Source organism: Notamacropus eugenii, chromosome 3 (genome assembly GCF_028372415.1).
Source record: "Notamacropus eugenii isolate mMacEug1 chromosome 3, mMacEug1.pri_v2, whole genome shotgun sequence".
Classification (NCBI taxonomy): domain Eukaryota; kingdom Metazoa; phylum Chordata; class Mammalia; order Diprotodontia; family Macropodidae; genus Notamacropus; species Notamacropus eugenii.
The window spans coordinates 198,545,627-198,561,204 of record NC_092874.1 but is presented as its reverse complement, the minus strand read 5'-3'; the positions used below and the strand labels follow the sequence as shown (position 1 = coordinate 198,561,204).

The window sequence follows — 15,578 nt, the reverse complement described above, 5'->3', positions numbered from 1 at the left end:
CACAGCCTATTGGTGTGTAGCTGTTTCCATGTTATCGCTGTCCTCCTTGAGAGCAGGGACTGTCTTTTGCCTTATTTTCAGCACTTAGCACAGTTGCCTAGCACATATCAGATGTTTAATAAATGCTAGCTGACTGAGTAATTGGATCTTTTAACTTCCTTTTCTTCCTGTGTGTAATGAGGGCTGTCACCAATATTTATTCAATGTCTACATGGTATACATTACTGTACAAGGCAATGGGTCTGCATCCTGAAAAATCAACATGGTCCCTCTCTCCAAGCTTTCAATTTAACATGTTAAAGATCTAGATCACTACATCTATTACTAGATCAGAGATCTAGTCATTGTTACTTGTGAGAAGTATAGCATATCAATGAATCAAACATATTTAATGACACCAACATTAAAAAACAAACAAACACTGTCCCTTTACATTTGAAGAAAGCTTATTCTCATTCACATGCAAATTAATAGTAGATAGCAGCTGTTTGAAGGCAAATCTCAAAAGCACTGACCTTGAGGCTGCTGGAAAGGCTTAAAGTCACATGATATGACTCAGCCTTTGTTGTACAACACACAGAAAATATCGCTGGAAAAAGAACAACTTTCTTTGACTTTACATATAAACAGGTACCAATTCTGATTTTATTCATCATATTAACATACAATAATGCTCATGACACAAAGTGAGAAATGCACAATTTTTAACCATGTAGCTTGCCTTACACCCAAAGAACATTATATTCATATTCAACATGTACATTATCAGTCCACTTAACTTTTTACAAATGTCCTAAAACCATTTCCAGCATTTCTCACAGAATTTTAGTTTTTGTTGTTGCCGCTGTTTTGATTTTGTTTTGTTTTGAATCACCATCCTGTATAGCACTAAATAGGCTCTAAGGGTTCCCCTAAGAATGGATTCTTGAGTGTGAGTACCAACCATGCCACCTAGAGTTGTCCAAGTGATTCAAAAGGCCATACGTTCAACGCTGAAGGACTGATGATCTGACATTAGCTATCAGGCCTGTAGGTTATGGTGTGATACCAGATCAGAGCTGCATGAAGAGAAACCCCAGGGAGAGGTGTGTGATTTGGGTTTTGGCTGATACATTTGCATTGTGTTAAAATACAAAGTCCTACAAACCTCCATGAAAAGTCCATAAGGTTGAAACTACCGTTAACATTTAAGAAGTCTGACAGTTGAGACTGGGATTTGGACACCTGATTGTCCACGTACATATTATTCACATCAATGAATGATTCCCATCCATTCATTAACTTGAATAATGAACAACTGAATAGTTGATATGTATCGAGAGAACATTCAGAATGTCTGTCTGTGTAAAACCTTGAGAATGGGTCAATGTCAAACATTCAAACTCTGCACATATGGGAACCAAGTAGTGGTACACCGAGCAATTTATCCCATCTCTACCTGCATCTCCTCCCCGTACAACACCTGGGTCACCACTTCCACTTAGGAAGACCTCACACTCATTAAGATCAAGTTGCATCATCTTTGAATCACGCCGCTCTGTGCTGGATTTTTGCAGTCACCACAGGAAATGTAAGTCACATCCTGGTCAAAAAAGACCTGTTCATTTCTCACCATACAAAAAACCTGAGATTTGAGTCAGCAACTAGCTACCCTTAAAGAGGATAAAAAGAACAAACAGAACAAAACAAACAAACAAGAAAATTACCAAGTCGCTGACATGAATTAAGGCTTCAATGAGGACCACATTGTAGTTGACGAGACTCAAGCTTAAAAAGTTTAAAAGTAATATCCCTCACATACTTGCCACAGTCACTTTATATTTTCAGCTGCCTGGAGTGATTGGCCATACAGTGATTACAGCTCAGGACCAAGTGCTCTTTCTTCTTGCCCCAGCTACCAAAAAACCAAGGGTATTTGCTTTTGAGAATGGCTTGGGGTGACCGTCAGCTATGGCGTCACTGTCAGGAGAAGACTACGACATTCCCCAGATGTTCCTAAACTTACTTGATGTTTGCACCCTGCTCTCTCCAGCCCCTATGTTACTGGTAAGTCTGAGAATCTAACTGAGAAAAGTTTAGACACCACCACAGGAACCATATACCAAAAGAAACGCTGCCGCGGAAGGAGATACATTCTCCTTTTCCTTCAGCTCTTTTCCTCCCCGTAAATCCTCTCGTAATTTTTTTTCTCTCTTCAGCTTTAAGTTTTCCTGTTAAAAAAAAAAATGCCTTCGGGTTGCACTTTGACTAAACCCGTATTAGGAGCAGTGGAAAACATGCTGCTAGGCCAAGAACACCTGAGCTGTTGCTGTTACCACCAAACACACATTTGGTTTTAAAGAAAACACAATGGTTAGTGTGATCTCACTTTTTAAAATTCCACTTTGAACTGCTGGATGGAAGTTGATTTGCCTAACCACCCAATTGCTGTTTAAATCAGCAGACTGCCTGATTGCTAGCTATTTAAATGAACTACAAAATGGTTTTCAGTCTTTTCCTTCCCAAGCCAGAGAATAAAACCTTTTTTTAACCCACTTATATCTAGGCCCCACCTGGAAATTTGTGCATAGACAGCTTAAATTGCCCTTAGAAGTATGACTAGCTAACTATTCACAATGCTTACACAACCAGCTACCAGAAATGGGTAGCAGTAAAAGCCCTAATTGTGTTATCTGAGGTACTTGGTTTTTGCTCTTTATAAAGCAGCTCTTCGAAATCACCTAATGGTCTATCCATTAGAACAATATTTCATGTTACTGGTTTTACTGAATGTGCTCTGATGTTCAGATGGGCCTCTGCTGCAGTGAGTTATTTCTTTTGGATTCATGACTGTTTCCCTCCCTAACAGGGTCTACCCGCCTGACCCATAAGCTGGCTCAGTTTCAGGGCTAAGGTGCACTGTGAAAGAATTGGGTAAGGACTAACTTTTGAGAATTATTAGTAGCACAACTTGGAAATGGTGCTGTCCTCTATCACCAATAAAGCTTTCTTTTACAAGAATAAGAGGATGTGCAATTTATCGCATACGACTGCTTCATCTGTCCAGGAAAAAAAAAATCTTAAACATCTGCCCTCCCACTTTTAACCGGGAGAAAAATTAGCTGCTCTCCCACATGTAGACATCAGAGTAAAAGAAAACAGCTTTTACACCAAAGCCCCACTTTCCAAAAATATCTATGTCCATACATATATTTCAGATTTACAGGGAATTTCTTTTTTTCATTAAACAAGATAAAAAAAATCTCCAAAAGTCCATATGTCCATGTTTTCTCAGGATACTTCAATAATTTCCATACTACCTGAAAAGCTTGACTGGCTGCCTACTTTTCCTAGTTCTTCTCGTGACCTATTCTCTGACATTATGCTCTCTCCAAATTCCATCTGGCAGCTTCTGCGTTTCAGCTGCTTTTCAAAAGGGCTCTCCTCATGCCAACTCCGCCTCGAGTCAGCGCGGTCACTTGGCTTCTGCCGCCTGCGTACTGAAAAGGCCTGGTCGCTGCAAGTAGGAAGCTGGCTACAGCTATAGGCGGAGTACCTAGAACTGCCCCCATAGATGGCGGAAGTAGAGTAGAAGTGAGAAGACTCAGTGGCAAAGTACCAACTATTGGTCAAGGAAGGGGCAGAAGCCTGGGGAGCCAAGATGTCCGAGTGCCAGCCCTTGAGGCCCAGCCCAGCAGCAGACTTGGCCAGATGCTGCTGGCTTGTAGAAAGGCCAAACAGGAAATTGGTGCGGTAGTTGTCCTCCACACTCCCACTTCGGTGTAGTGGGGACAGGAGGGGCCTTTGGGCCATGCTGCTGTTGTTGCCTCTTCCAGGGTGCAACCTCTTGGTCTGGCTTTCCGACTGCCAAGTAGACTGGACCTTCTCAGGGATGGTAGTTTCCTCTTTATCCGGACTGCTCTCTGGAGTCTGTTCAGATACTTCCTGAACTGGAGAGAACTGGCACAGCTTACTGCCTCCATCTAAAGCAGTAGATGGTTTGTAGTATTCCAGAGCATCCTCTGATGAGGGAAAGCTATGTAAAGATGCCGCCATGCTCGTGGAGTATGAAATCGATTTGATGTCTAGAGAGAATGAACGCTTGAGTTTGTTGCTGTCTTCTAGCGTGTCTGAAGACATGTGGAGTCCATTGATTCCCTGTACCAGTGGACTGTCCTCAAATGATGTTAGCTGCATGCCTGGAAGACTCACAGGGTGCATGGACCTCTGCCCCACTGTATCTGAGGTAGCAGAGTTGGTACTAATGGAGGTTTCACTGTTTTGTGTTCCTTCTGAAGCGGTGGCAACAAATTCACTAGCTTTCTCTAGGTGCAGAAGTTTAAGCTTGCTTTTTGTACCCAATGCTCCAGTTTGGTTCTTAATCTTTTTCTCATAGTCTAGTAGTTGGCCCAGAAAATTGAAGTTTGGAGAAATAGTTGGTCTTTTTTCTTTCACAAATCTGATGGATAGAAGGAAAAATGTTAAAAACTCAAACTACACATGATTTAAGCTTTTTTTTTTCTTGTAAACATAGAAGCAAGAATGGAAATCTTGCAAAAGCCTTCAGCCACATCAACACGATACTCTCTGGATGACAACTTTGGAAGCTAAAATGTATTAAACATTGAGAAACCTTAGCATAAAGAGCATTCCTCTTCATGGGAAAATCTTCAACACATTAGTAGCTATAGCAAGGCCTTTGGATGAACACCTGTGGGTGACACTGGACATCATGGTCCCTTCCTAAGGAACAGGAAAAGAATACCCAGTCGCTTTAAGCTACTGTACTAGAAGAATTATTTTTAAGAAATGATAGTTTAACACTGTAACTGATGTTAAAGATGTAGGAATCAGTCTCACCAGCAAGGCCCTCCTGCCATGATTAGGAGCACCAGAAAGGTTCAGAGAGCCTACACACAGCGTCGACACATTTGGCTGGGGCAGTGGCTCACTGGTCCTTCCGTTTCCCCATGTGACTCATCAGGGGGGCTTGTAATCATGTCTTCAAGGCATTTCAACGTTCAGAATTTTAATTAAAGAAAAAGAAAGCATTAAATGTCTGAGGCCTCAAAGGGCACATTTCCCAACTCATCTTGGCACTCAAAGTGACTTGATCAAAAAGCTTGTGAGTTACTGCTAAGTCTAAGCCTTTAGACCAGGAATCCTCACTGACACCAAGTTTGTCAAAGGATAAAACCAGTGAGAAGGAAAGGAAAAGAAGGATTCACAACAGTACAAGAACCAAGAAGATACCAAAACCTTTCTGTGGCCTTTTTTATGTCAGAGGAGGTGCAGTTTCTTCAAAAGTTAACATAGATATAGAAACAGCTCGTCATCTGAATAGAGAAAACTAAGGAAAAACAATCCCTTGGAAATAAAATAATTTAAAACAAAAGAAGAGATCCAAGCAATTGGTTGAACATTAACTTAAGGATGAATAGAGAAATCCAAATAATTTAGTGGCTCTTGTGAGATAACAGAATTTATTTTCTTCTCTTTCATAAAGGGACCTCAAAGTAGGACAGAAACAAATAGCGGACATTCACACTGTGCTTTTCTCCATCAGTGGCTATTTAAATATGTAATTTTTCACCTTCATGTTTATCAGCATGACAAGAAAGAACTGAACTGCCATCAGCCTATGCCCACCTGTCTGGTAGGTAATTCCCATAGTTCCTGCCATTTGTCAAATTGGCTATTCTCCTGGAAAACCCTTATATACCAAAGCCCAACCATAGTCTCAATGAAGGTTCTCTGGGATAATACCTTCCAACTCCGCCCACTACTCACTCCCTAAATGGAGACTGGCTATGTCTTCACTTCCTTGCCCTACATCTTGAATGAAGTAGTAGGCAGCAGACCAAGAAGATAATTTATCACTAAACAAGCTTTGAACAACCACTGTGCTGCTAGCAAAAACTGGCGTTTGTGCCCCTCAGTGATAACTGCAGGGTTCAGCATTCAGGTGTATTATTCAATCTCTAACCTCTAACACTGCCTAAAAGTTGCTTTCTCATCCCTTATAGAAAGGGAGTCACATCAGACGTCAAGAAAAGGGCATCTCATAAACCATCTATCAAGTACAAGTCAGATGTTGATTTTAATGGATGAAAAAAACACAATTATCTTCCCTTGATTTGAGTAAGAAATAAACTGGAGTAACAGTGGATGGTTTAATACGTCTGATATTTATTAATTTTAATTGGAAATGAGTTAATGCTGAATAAATGCTAAGTAACAAAAATGACATCTTTCCCAGTTTTTGAAGGATCACATTTAAATCCACAGCAACTAGTAAAGAGCATTGCTGAAAGGAAAGATCAAGGCTCATATTTGTTGCAGTGGTACTCAAATAACAAAGTGATCTGAAAGGAAGGCTCCCATCATGTTGGACAGTCACCCAGGGAGACTCGATAGAAGGTCATGGTCATGAGTTGTACCAGATGTTCAGAAGCTGTGGATGCTCTGTACTAATAGAGAAATAACACATATCACTGAGATTACAGATCCAATTAAGTATGATGGACATATAAATATTTGTTATTTCACTACAAGTAATCACCACTCCTCTTTGTACAGTGCTTTTATGTTTCCAATCAGTCCCTGAGGTAATAGATTGTGATGTGATGAAGATCACACAGTTACTGAGTGGTAGCTTGGGCTTTTGGCTCCAAAACTTTCTTCTCTTTCTACTTCATTCTCCTATTTCTCATAGACCAGCACCACAAGAATCCATAAGAGAGGTAGCTGGTAGTACTATGGATAGAGCACTGGTCTGGAATCAGGAAGACCTGCATTTAAATCCAGCCTTAGACACTTATCAGCTGCGTGACCCTGGATGAATCACTTAACCTCTATTTGCCTCAGTTTCCTCAACTGTAAAGAAGGGATATTAACAGCATCTGTATCCCAGTGTTGTTGTAAGGATCAAATGAGATATGTGCAAAAAGTGCCTTGCACTGTCCCTAGCACACAGTAGGCACTTAACAAATGTTGATTTCCTTTCCCTCCCCTCCGCCCCAGATGAAGTCATTTCTGTATCCTTACCTGTAGGCTTCATCTAAGGACATATCCATCCTCTTCATGATGTATGCAATGGCAATTGTGGCAGAGCGAGAAATTCCAGCTAAGCAGTGCACCAACACGCATCCGTTAGAGGCTTTTGCTTTCTCTAGACAAGAATCACATTCAAGAAATGTCACTCATAAAGGCTTTTTGCAATAGGCAAGCATCACTTTAATAAGAAAACATAAGACCTCAGAAGAGTTAAGTGATTTGATTTACAATCCAATTTACCCAATTCCCTATTTCACAGTGCTTTTACCCAATGGTTCTCAATCCTACTTTTTGTCCCCATACCCTCCTATCCTCCCAACCCCCATAATCTCAAATGATCATTATGAAATTCTCCCAAAATCCATTTAAATATCCTATAATTTTAAGGAAGCATATACCATGTTTATATCATAAATTAAGGTCGTCAACTTGAATATTTTGACACAATCCTAAAAAGACTGGTTTTGAGAATCACTTCATTAGGCTAAGTAGTACAATGTTTGAAAATTTAAAAACAATCCATCTTTATTAAGTCAGTTCACCTACTTTTCCATAGTATTTTAAAGTCCTGCTCTGTTTTACAATTTTAATTTAAAAAAAATATAGTACATGTCACTGGTAACAATAAGTGGAAACTAAAGAAATGCCCCTCCTTGCAAGTTTAGTAGAAAACTAAAAGTAAAATTATTGCTTCATCATAACCGTCTTCTCTTTGTTCTGAAGTATCAGGGGCCAATAGGCTTGAACTATTTTGTTTTTGTTGGAATATATATGCCTCAAAGCCTTTCTCCAGGTAAATCATGAATATGAAACCATGCTTTCATGAGGAAGACATATCTATGGACATTATGAATGATACAAAGCAATTTACATTTTGTGGAAAGTACTAGAAACAACGCCAATTCAATAAAGTTAAAAGCAGGTTTCATTTCCAGTGTTGGTTTCCAAGGAATAAAATTGTTCCTCCTTTACTTAGGTTTTAATTGATACTATACCCAATGGGTGATCATCTTGAATTTTAAAAGTCCCATAGACCAGGTCTGCATGACACTGAATGACATAAAGAGTTGACAGGTGGTAAATTTGGCTATGCACATGAGGCTAAATGACAAAAAATCCACTCTGACTGTTTATCTACAGATAAACAGATAAAGCACCTCAATCACAGTCTTAAAAGTAGTTCATTCATTACTCAACAAAGCACCAAGTCCTTCATGAGTATAAAATATTACATTCCATCTGGATAGTGAGAAGAAATAGAAGATCCTTAAGAAGTTTACAATTTGATTGTAGATACCAAACTTACATGTATAAAACAATTAGAAAATGATGATAAAGCAACGTAAAGCAAGTGCAATGTAACATGTATGTAGAAACATCCCAACTCCTCCACACCCAGCCCCCCGGCCATGATACCTTCTCATACTCTTTCAGATAATATTCCTCTTTTCCTTCTCAACACTTATCATTCATATTACACTTTTCTTAAAATTGTTTTTTCCTTGCTTCTTGTGTTTAACTCTCATTTTCCCAATCTGTGTGACCTTGGACAAATCACTTTATTTCTCAGGACCTCAGTCCCTTCATCTTTAGTCCTTTTGGTTACATCTAACACTTCATGACCCCATTTGCGGTTTTCTTGGCAAAGCTAATGGGATGGTTTGCCATTTCCTTCTCCAGTTCATTTTACAGAGGAGGAAACGGAGACAAACTGGGTGAGTTACTTAGCTAGTAAGTGTCTGAGGCCAGTTTTGAACTCAGGAAGATGAGTCATCCTGACTTCAAGTCCGACACTCTATCCACTGTGCCATCTAGTTGCCCCATCTGTGAAGTAAGGAGTTTTAAAGAGCAAACCTCTATGGTCCCTTTTGGGCTCTGAAGTCTGATTCCATGTCCAGATTATAAACTCCTTGTGGATTAGAGGCTGTCTCTTAAACTTCTCTTGTACTGATAAAGAGCCTAATTGAAGGTGCAGGTATCAGGGTGCGCAGTAAAATACCTACTGATTAACTGGTTGATAGTCATTGAAAATTAAATCAGAGTAAAACTGGGGTTATTGGAGAAAGGCTTCAAAAAACATTTTAAGAGAGGTCTCAGGGAAGTGGTCAACACAGATTATCAGATAAGGGAGAGGTCAGTGTAAAGGGTATACATAATAACTGGGGGAACAGGCAGAGCTCAAAAGGATAGGTTTGGCTGGTGCAAAAAGGCTGTGTTGGGAAGAAACCAAAGAGCATATATACAAAGGTGTGGAGCAGCTTGTCAAAAGCCCTTGAACTTAATATTAAGCTGAGAACTATGGATTCTATATGCTAGGTAGTAGGGAGTCATGTGACGTTCTTGAGTTCTCTCCTTTCTTGATGAAAACAGGAAAAAAAATGAAGGTGGAAGGAAGAGAAAATTAATTGGAGAATTCAGGCATAAAAAGGAAGCTAAAAAGGATAAAGTAGCTGGTAGGAAAGAGTATGGTCAGGATATCTTACGTGAAAAGCGGAGGGGGCATGTGCCAGATTTCAACTTTCTCAGTGAAACAACTTTAAAATTATACTTTATAATAATTACAAAATTATAAAATTATAAACTTAATTATAAAGTTATAGATTATAATAATAAAATCATACTTTTCCTATATACACGTACATATAGATAAATGTTAAGTATGTATTTACGTGAATGTAAAGAGATACATATACATACTTAGACACACATATGTTAATGACTTCCGTTACAGAATCACAGAATTCCAGCTGCAAGTTTCAGTTAGCTCAGAGCCCATGTCGGCTCAAACCCATCATCTCATAGATGAGAAAGCTGCATGCAGGGAGGGGAGATAACGTAGCTAGCTAGTGGCTGAAGTAGGCCAGAAATCTGGGTCACCTAATTCCCAATGTTCTTTCCACTACCTGTGGTCTACACAGTCTTCCAAGGAGGCATAATGAAAAGTAATGACACCCTATATTTGAATACTGCTTTCCACCAGATTTTTCCACCTTTTACTTTGAGATCATCAGCTAACATGACCCAGATTCTAAGCTTCCCTCAACAAACACTTAAATTTCATAAAGTAAGAAAGAGCAATGGGGTTTGTTATTATTATGGTTAGAAGGCCACGGATGTATGGCCCCACCCCGGAATCATATATACTCACTCTGTGGACGTAACTGACCGCTACAAATTAGAGAGGAGGGTGAGCAATTATTCAGTGAATTCAAGCTGGATTTTTAAAAGACTGGATTTTTTTGGTCATGAATTACATATAGGAGGTGAAAGTAAGATTAGTGTCACACAAAACAAGGAAAATCTACCAAGAGATAGCAGATTGTTTCTTAGTTATTTGAATTCTTAGGGTACAGCAGTGGGTGTTTAATACATCCTTTTTGATTGATGGATGGAAGTTTTTGGCTCAAGGCTGAAAAAAAAACTTCCTCATAGCAATACAATTTCTTCTTTGTAAGAATATAAAGGAGAAAGGAATAACAATTTGAGGGGAAGAAAAAAGTATACTACTGTTTTCATTCTACCAGCCACTCAAAACTTTAAAATATACTAGGATTTAGATAGATTTAATTAAAGGGGGACCTAAAACCAGAGCTGAAATTGAAATTAAGGTCAAATGCTCCTGAAGCAATGTGTTATGAAATGGGATCCTGAACCACATTAGGTAATTAGTGGCTTTTAAAAATTAACAAAAAGCGTTAACACCCTGATGAGTGCTGCTTAGGCACACTAGTGGTGTGTCAGGTTTTAGTTTGCTTGTTTTTACCTTTAAATTGTCTGAAAATTATCTAATTGTTGAGTTTCAAGGAACTGAACTATCCCTAAATCAGATATTTTTAACATGATGTCTTTCAACTCATTTTATTTTATTTTTTTGAGCTTATTTTGAACTCATTTAAAATGGACATTGTTCAGTTTGTTGCTTTTTAAAGTTTACTGCTGTGCTTTTGGAAATGTTTTACATGATTTCACTTCTGATTGTTTACTGTCTCAGGGAGGGAGGAGGGGAAAAGAGGGGAACAGAATTTGGAACTCAAAACTTTTAAAAAATGTTTAAAAAAAAGGTTTTAACGTAACTGGGGAAAAATAAAACATATTTTTTTTTAAAAAAGAAAATAATTCTCAATCTACAGAAACTAATTCTAACTGATTTGTGATGGCTTTAAGGTTAAAGAAGTCCTAGACCATATTCTAGACATGACTCACCATGCCTATTAACAACTAGACCCCCTAGGCTAAGTACAATTCTAGAAATGTCCTGTCAGCAAGTAAAGTTTCACAGACAACAAAAGCTCTGAAACCGCACTTGTCTCAGTGGGAAAGAATACAGCACAGGTGGAAAAAAAAATCCCTTAAAAAAAATCTCTAAAAGGGACCAATTACATTCTTTGACTGAACTGGAATTTTATTGTTTCTAAAACTGCCTGAAAAAGGTAGGGGCTAGAAACCTTGTTACACAGTGATTTCTGTCATAACATACTTTCTTAGGATCTGACCTGTTCTGAAAAAAAAAAAGCTAAATTAAATGAAAAATTAAATATTTATAATTTAATTAATTAAATTCGTAAATTAAATTTAAAAGGTAATTATATATATACATATATATATATTCTTTTTATCTACCACCAGTTTCTTTTTTAAGTTCCCCAAGATAATTTTTAAGAGTATCAAAAAAAAAAAAAATTCAATCCCCAAAGCCTTACTTTCAAAAATACTTGGAAAAGCCATATCACAGTGTTCTCACTGATGGGAGCGGGAAGCTAGCTATCACATCACAAGGCCAATCCCCTAGGATTTGCGTGGCACACACACATTTAACCTTTGACCACGAATGAGGTAAGCAGCATCATGTGGTTTTTAGGCTTTGTGAATCCCTAGAATAGGCTGCTTTTCCTTCTGGTTTTCCTTTTGAAAGACAACCACCATTTAAAAACTATGCCAAAGGGCTGCTGATATTAGCTGAGCTACTTACCAATGAAATCGACGGATTTGTCTAACCACGGCAAAATCTTCTCACAAAAGCTGTCATTCACAGGCACTCGGAGGAAGTGAGATTCAGGGATGAAGTCAGGCTTTGGGCAGGTATTGCTGGCATTTAATACATAACCAATCCCATTCTGTTGCATCAGCTCCTGCATAAGGACGTCAATTAAAGACATTCACTGACGTGATCCGCTCCAGAGAGGGTTGTTCAAAGCAATGATTACAATTATCCTTAGAAAGATTTTAGAATTATATCTGTAGTCTGTAATTGAAACAGTTCGTTCAATTAGTGAAATCTCAAACCTGGAAAAATGACCCTTAAAAGACCGGAGCATTGGTTGTAATGATGTTTTCAAGTTAAACACCATTACTGTTATGTGTATTATTTTCACTGAACACGTAACAAGTACTTAAACAAATATGTCCTCAAAGTATTCCATTATATTCAGACAGGTACATCCACAGACCTTGAAACAGACATTCTCTCCTGCTCCCAGTCTGACCATCGTGGTGGCAGGCTGAATGGACACTTCCAGGGATAGAAAGATACAAACCAAATATCGAGGTAGGGTCTTCCATCCTCCGTTTCCATGTAACCTTCCAGGTCAGAGTGATCTTCCCAAGTCCCCTGGCCTGGATTTTTAGTAAGCTCTTATAGTCATGATAGAGGTTATTCAGACATATTCTAAGTACCTCAATCCAGCTCCTATAAAACTGCCAAACTGATCCTCCCCAAAGCATAAATCTCACCATGCCATTTATTTTACTCAAAGCTTCCATTTGCTTCCTATTTTCTCCAGGATTAAATACAAAAATCCTTAGGCTGGAATCAATGCTAATGCAGAATTATAGGGGCAAATGTGCACAGAGAAACAAAATGAAGACAGGTGCCAAATATTTACTGCAGGTTAAGCTGAAGTAGGTGCCTGCCCAGGATAAATTAAACTCTTTGCTCTCATTTTCATGGTACTATAAGCACCCACATAATAGGAACTAGCATAGATGTTTGAGAAGAGTAAACTGACCAATAAGGTACTTAGAGTCTATGAACAAAAGAAAGGCATGTCATCAGGCAGTTATTAAGTACTTACTATAAGGAAGTACAATGATACACTCTGTAGGAAATAATTATCACCTACTTCATCAATAGACTCTAGGTATCCTTTGCATTTAAAACACATCATGAGGCAATAGAAGGACAGCTAGATGGTACAGTGGATAGAGCACCAACCCTGGAATCAAGAGAACCTGAGTTCAAATTTGGCCTCAGACACCAACTAGCTATGTGACCTCGGGCAAGTAGCTTAACCCTCTTTGCCTCAGTTTCCTCATCTGTAAAAATGATCTGGAGAAGAAAATGGCAAACCATTCCAGTATCTTTGTGAAGAAAATCCCAAAGGGGGACAAAAATAGTTGGACATGACTGAAAACAAATGAACAACGAGGTAATGGATGTAAAATGCTTTGACATAGAAATGTCCGTTATTATTAATATTTTCCTAGATGAACTAAAATGATGTAAAGTTGAATCTGATTTTCCCATAGAAACATTATAAGAGGGTCTTATGTTACTGATCAGAGCAATATGTATTGGTACTGAAGGTTGGTAACTCTTTAGGGTATTTATCATGTAAGGTGGGTGGTGGAAAGGAACAATGAGGACCATTTTTAAAAAACACTTTAGTATGGGCAGTCCATCCACTAATGAAGACCATAACCTATCCAAATTCTTAAAATCACAAAATCCCCTTGTTGGCAGAGGCCTCAAAGGCCATCTGGTCAACCAGTCTATGAAAAGGAATCCCCTCTACAACATAACAAACAAATCACTTTGAACATCAGCAGAGCAGAGACAACCCACTTCTTCCAAGGCAGCCCAGTCCACCTTATCATAGCTCTAAGTGATAGGAAATTGTTCTTTAGATCAAGCCTAAAAACATTTTTCCAACATCTACTCAATGCTCTTAGTTCTATCTTCAAGGACAAAGTAGAATGAATCTTAAACGCTTTTTTCCATGATAGACCTTCAATACTTGAAGACAGTTATCATCCTTCTCACTCTAAGTCCCTTCTCCCTACTCCCCAAAATTCATGCATCATGCTTTTAAGCTTAATTCACATTATTTTCGCTTTTTCTCCATCATTTTCTTAAGTTTAGACCATTATGAACAAAACAATTAATGGACCATGATTTGTATCAATCGTGATTGGTGACATGTGACATGGTGCACACTGAAAATTTAACAATTAGCTCTCAGCAGTTTGAGCTGGTTCCAGCACACCCGTGCTTTCAACTGTTACCCTTGGAGCACAAAGTCACAGCTCTTAATCAGCCTAGGCTGTCCTCCTCTGGTCACTTTCCAATTGATCAATGTCCTTTGAAAACAGTGGTGCCCAGAGCTGAATTAAGATGTGGTCTAAGGTCAGGATGTACACAGGATACATCACATCTCCCCGATCCTGGTGGTAACACCTTTCTTAATGTTGTATAAAACAGAATGAGCTTTTAAAATCCTCTTTTCTGAGAGAAATGAGGTCAAGATTCTCTGATATACTCTCCCACTCTTAGCTAATAATGAGGTGCTCCTTCTCCTTACCAAGGTCAGCCCCTCTTATGTATGCCCTTGATCACTATCCCCTCCTGTTTACTTCAATAGACTGTTCCCACTATCATCTCCTCCTCTCTCTAAACTTCAGTTTCTTTTCAACTAGTTTCCTCTCTGCCTTCAAAGGTGCCCAAGTCTCTCTCTTTCATCCTTAAAAAATAATTTTTAATAGACTCAACCTTCCCTGTCTCACTTCCCTTTCTCAAGCAAACTCCTAGAAAAACTTATCTATGGATATACTATCTCCACTTTGTCTGTTCTAACTGTTCAATCCTTTGCACTCTCACTTTTGACTTCATAATTCAACTGAAATTGTTCTTTCCAAAGTTACCAATGATCTTTTTAAAAATATTTAATTTTTCAATTAAGGAAATACTTATTCTCTCCCTCTCCAGACCTTGGACTAAAAGAGAAAAATAAGACCCTTGTGAAAAAGATGTACAGACAAGTGAAACGAATTCTCTCACTAACCATGTTCAAACTAATGATCTCTTAATTGCCAAATCTGATGGATCTTTTTTCAACCTCATTCTTCTCCCTTCAATAATGATGACCACCTTCTCTTCCTGGATATTTTTTAACACAAATGTTCTCCCAGCAATACCAAATAACTGTGAATACTGAAACAGCACCATTCTAAAACTTTTAAATATTAATTTTCATAAATATATTTTTATATCAGAAAATTCTATTCTTCTTGGCATAATGAAGATCTCTTTGCAAATTTCTTGTAATTCACATTTTCATTCCAATAAATCAAAAGGCAAAGCCTCACTCTAATCTGGATGATAAAATTCACAAGCACTCTGAGGATATTTTAAGAGACATCTTTGAGAAGATGGGGAAATAAAACAAATTGATAGCCTGCTTAGAAAATTATCGAGGGACATTTATTTTGATGCCAATTTTTTCTTACAGAAAATTTTTCTTTAATAAATTAGTGGCAAAAGTCAAATT

General features: G+C 38.3%; 1 protein-coding gene across 2 annotated transcripts in view; it reads right to left on the bottom strand.

Moving 5' to 3' along the window:
* Positions 1-623: 623 nt before the first annotated feature.
* The window catches only part of DUSP16 (dual specificity phosphatase 16), a 94,630-nt gene continuing 79,675 nt past the window's right edge, over positions 624-15,578 (bottom strand). For both annotated transcript variants that reach the window (XM_072653917.1, XM_072653918.1), the window contains exons 5-7: positions 12,005-12,164; positions 7,027-7,150; positions 624-4,438 (exon numbers count right to left, since the gene is read on the bottom strand). In XM_072653917.1, the coding sequence (XP_072510018.1) occupies positions 3,271-4,438; positions 7,027-7,150; positions 12,005-12,164 (1,452 nt within the window). In that variant the 3' untranslated portion in view covers positions 624-3,270. The remainder of the gene's footprint in view (positions 4,439-7,026; positions 7,151-12,004; positions 12,165-15,578) is intronic.